Genomic DNA, 2,999 nt, shown 5'->3' on the forward strand with positions numbered 1-2,999 from the left:
TCACTTGTGACCAGACTTTGGATACAGTGGAATGTCTTTAAGCTTAGGTAATCTTTAACCTAATTGTTGCCAATAACATTTCATCTCCAAATGTATATGAATGAACTATCCCGAGATACTGAATGAGTTTTAATTTCAAAATGCCTTATGTGAGAAACAAAGCCCTATTACTGCTTCTGTATCATTTATAATTCACTCTATCTGAATCACATGTATATTCATTTTCAAATGTTCTATATCAAGCCTTCAATATATCAAATTTAAAAGATACTTATTTAGGAAATGTCCAGGAGATGATAATGTGTCTAGTTTTTGACTTCAGAATTCTTTCTATCCAGGACAGACTGTAAAATATACCTGCATGGAGAAACAGAATCTCACAGTGGTGACTGAATTCATTTTGAAAGGTATCACTGACCGTCCTGAGCTTCAGGCCCCACTCTTTGGGTTGCTCTTCGTTATCTACCTGATTTCAGCTGTGGGTAATCTGGGCATCATCATTCTCACCAATGTGGACTCCAGGCTCCAAACACCCATGTACTTTTTCCTCAGACATCTGGCTTTAACTGACCTTGGATATTCTACAGCCGTAGGACCAAAAATGTTAGTGAATTTTGTTGCAGAGCATAATTCTGTCTCCTATTATCTTTGTGCTACACAGTTAGCCTGCTTTCTTCTTTTCATTACTTGTGAACTTTTTATTCTTTCTGCAATGTCCTATGACCGCTATGTCGCTATATGCAACCCTCTTCTCTATACTGTCATCATGTCACAAAGATTATGTTGGGTACTTGTGACAGTCCCATATATCTACAGTATATTTGTATCTCTAATTGTCACACTTAGGGTATTCACTTTATCTTTTTGTGGCTACAATGTCATCAATCATTTTTTCTGTGATTGTATCCCATTAATATCTTTGCTCTGTTCAAATACATATGAGGTTGAACTGATAATTAGGTTCTTTGCAACATTTGATTTGATTTCCTCTCTTCTGGTTGTCCTTGTGTCTTATCTGTTCATCCTCATAGCCATTCTGAGGATGAAATCTGCTGCTGGTAGACGAAAGGCTTTTTCAACCTGTGGGTCTCACCTGACTGTGGTCATTGTCTTCTATGGAACTTTGATATTTATGTATGTGCAGCCCAAGTCCAGTCAATCATTTGAGACTGATAAAGTATCCTCCATATTTTACACACTTGTTATACCAATGTTAAATCTCTTGATCTATAGCTTTCGGAATAAAGATGTAAAAGATGCCATAGAAAGAATCTGGAAAAAGATAGTCAACAGTTTTTCTTAAAGGTTGCATACAAATATAGTCAGAGAAATCTGTTTCTAATGTAAACCTACTTTTGTTTCTTCATAGCAAATAGGAAAAGGCTCAATATATATTTCTTCTGCTTGTATTCTGGATACTAATCTAACTATTTATTATTATAACTATATTAGAGAAGAAAAGAAAAATGCTGTTGCTTTCCTTCAGGAGAAAGGAAGAATTTAAATAAGAGGACTTCAGTATACTCTGTAGAGAGTAATATCAGGTTGAGGATCAAGTGATCACAAATGTGTGTTATTGAGTTCTTTGATGCCTGGAAAAGCCAAAGAAACTTTGAATGGTTTGTGTCACTTATCAACATTTCAGTGAAAAAAAAAACGTAAGGTTCATTGTGTTTATATCTGTTTTTCTATGTTGTATAAATGTAGACTTTCAATTTTAGGCTGAAAATCATTTATCTGGGTTGTCTTCAAATCAAATTTGAATATGACACTAGAACTGCTAACTGCAGTTCATGATTTAAGAGTCTTTCATGGAAATATGTTCAAGCACTTATTCCTCATGATAATTTTTTTGTTAACAGCATACTTTCTTTTATATATAAAATGCTCACACTATGTATTTGACTTTTCAATAAGCAAAAAAATCATTGCAGCATCTGATCTTGTATAATCCATGGTGTGTTTGCGCACAAGAGAAACTACTAGTTACTGTGTTTTTCTGATGGAATCAAGTTTTTTCTTAGGATTGATCATGATTTTGAACCAGTTTGAACTAGAATCCATACTGACTTCTTAGTACTACTTTGTCTTAACTTCTCTAAATTCAAGTGATGCTTATTTAAACTCATAGTTTATTTGTTTTTAATTCTTCCATAATAAGCCTCTTGGTAAATATGTTTTTCGTCTGCTTTAAGGCTGATTTATTGTGTTTCCTCCCAAGACTGCATTCTGTCCTTTCATTGGTTATGCATTTTCTATTTGGTAATTTAACCTCAATGTAGCTAGGAAATTTAGTGATTTGTTTTGGCAAATTATTTCTAAAGAGAGTGGTAGGTTAAATATTCATGTATAAACCTGCCATGTCTTCTGCATACCCAGCACCCATCACATAACTTTCTCTACTACAACCTATTATATAATAATTAATATTTACACTTTGGCATTTTGTTTTCATCTTGGCTTTATTGACGACTTTCCTTAGTATGGCAACATTCACTCAATAAAATCATTTTAGCAACATACATTGAAGAAACCTATTTATTGCAATTATAAATGCACATAGGTTTTAATTATTTTAATTTTTAGAAGTTAATACAAATATACAAAGAAATATGATCTTGTTTGCATTTCACAACCTTCATTCTTCTTCCCTCATATCCCTACAATTCACCACCTCATTTCACATTTTTCTTTTAATTATATATTTCTGACTTTGAAATATGATTGCATCATTTTCAGAAGATAAAATATTGACTGAGTTTATACAAAACTTCACTAATAAATTAATTATGTTTTTTAACTCTTGATGAACCTGTGGAACTGTGACAGGTGATAAATACTCTTAATGGATCTACATGTTTATTCACTTATGAAAACTTCTCATTTGATTTATGATTTAATTTTATGTGTGGACTTGTGATGAACCTTTTACCACGTAATCACGTATTCTAAAAAGATATATAAGTGGACAAAGAGAGGAGGGTGAAGAATTTTACCTT

At 32.7% G+C, this 2,999-nt stretch overlaps 1 protein-coding gene across 1 annotated transcript; it reads left to right on the forward strand.

Moving 5' to 3' along the window:
- Positions 1–361: 361 nt before the first annotated feature.
- On the forward strand, positions 362–1,303 carry LOC116900503 (olfactory receptor 8K3-like). Its single transcript, XM_032902238.1, has one exon. The coding sequence runs from the start codon at positions 362–364 to the stop codon at positions 1,301–1,303; it is 942 nt and encodes a 313-aa protein (XP_032758129.1).
- Positions 1,304–2,999: the final 1,696 nt, after the last annotated feature.

Source organism: Rattus rattus, chromosome 5 (assembly GCF_011064425.1).
Source record: "Rattus rattus isolate New Zealand chromosome 5, Rrattus_CSIRO_v1, whole genome shotgun sequence".
Taxonomy (NCBI): domain Eukaryota; kingdom Metazoa; phylum Chordata; class Mammalia; order Rodentia; family Muridae; genus Rattus; species Rattus rattus.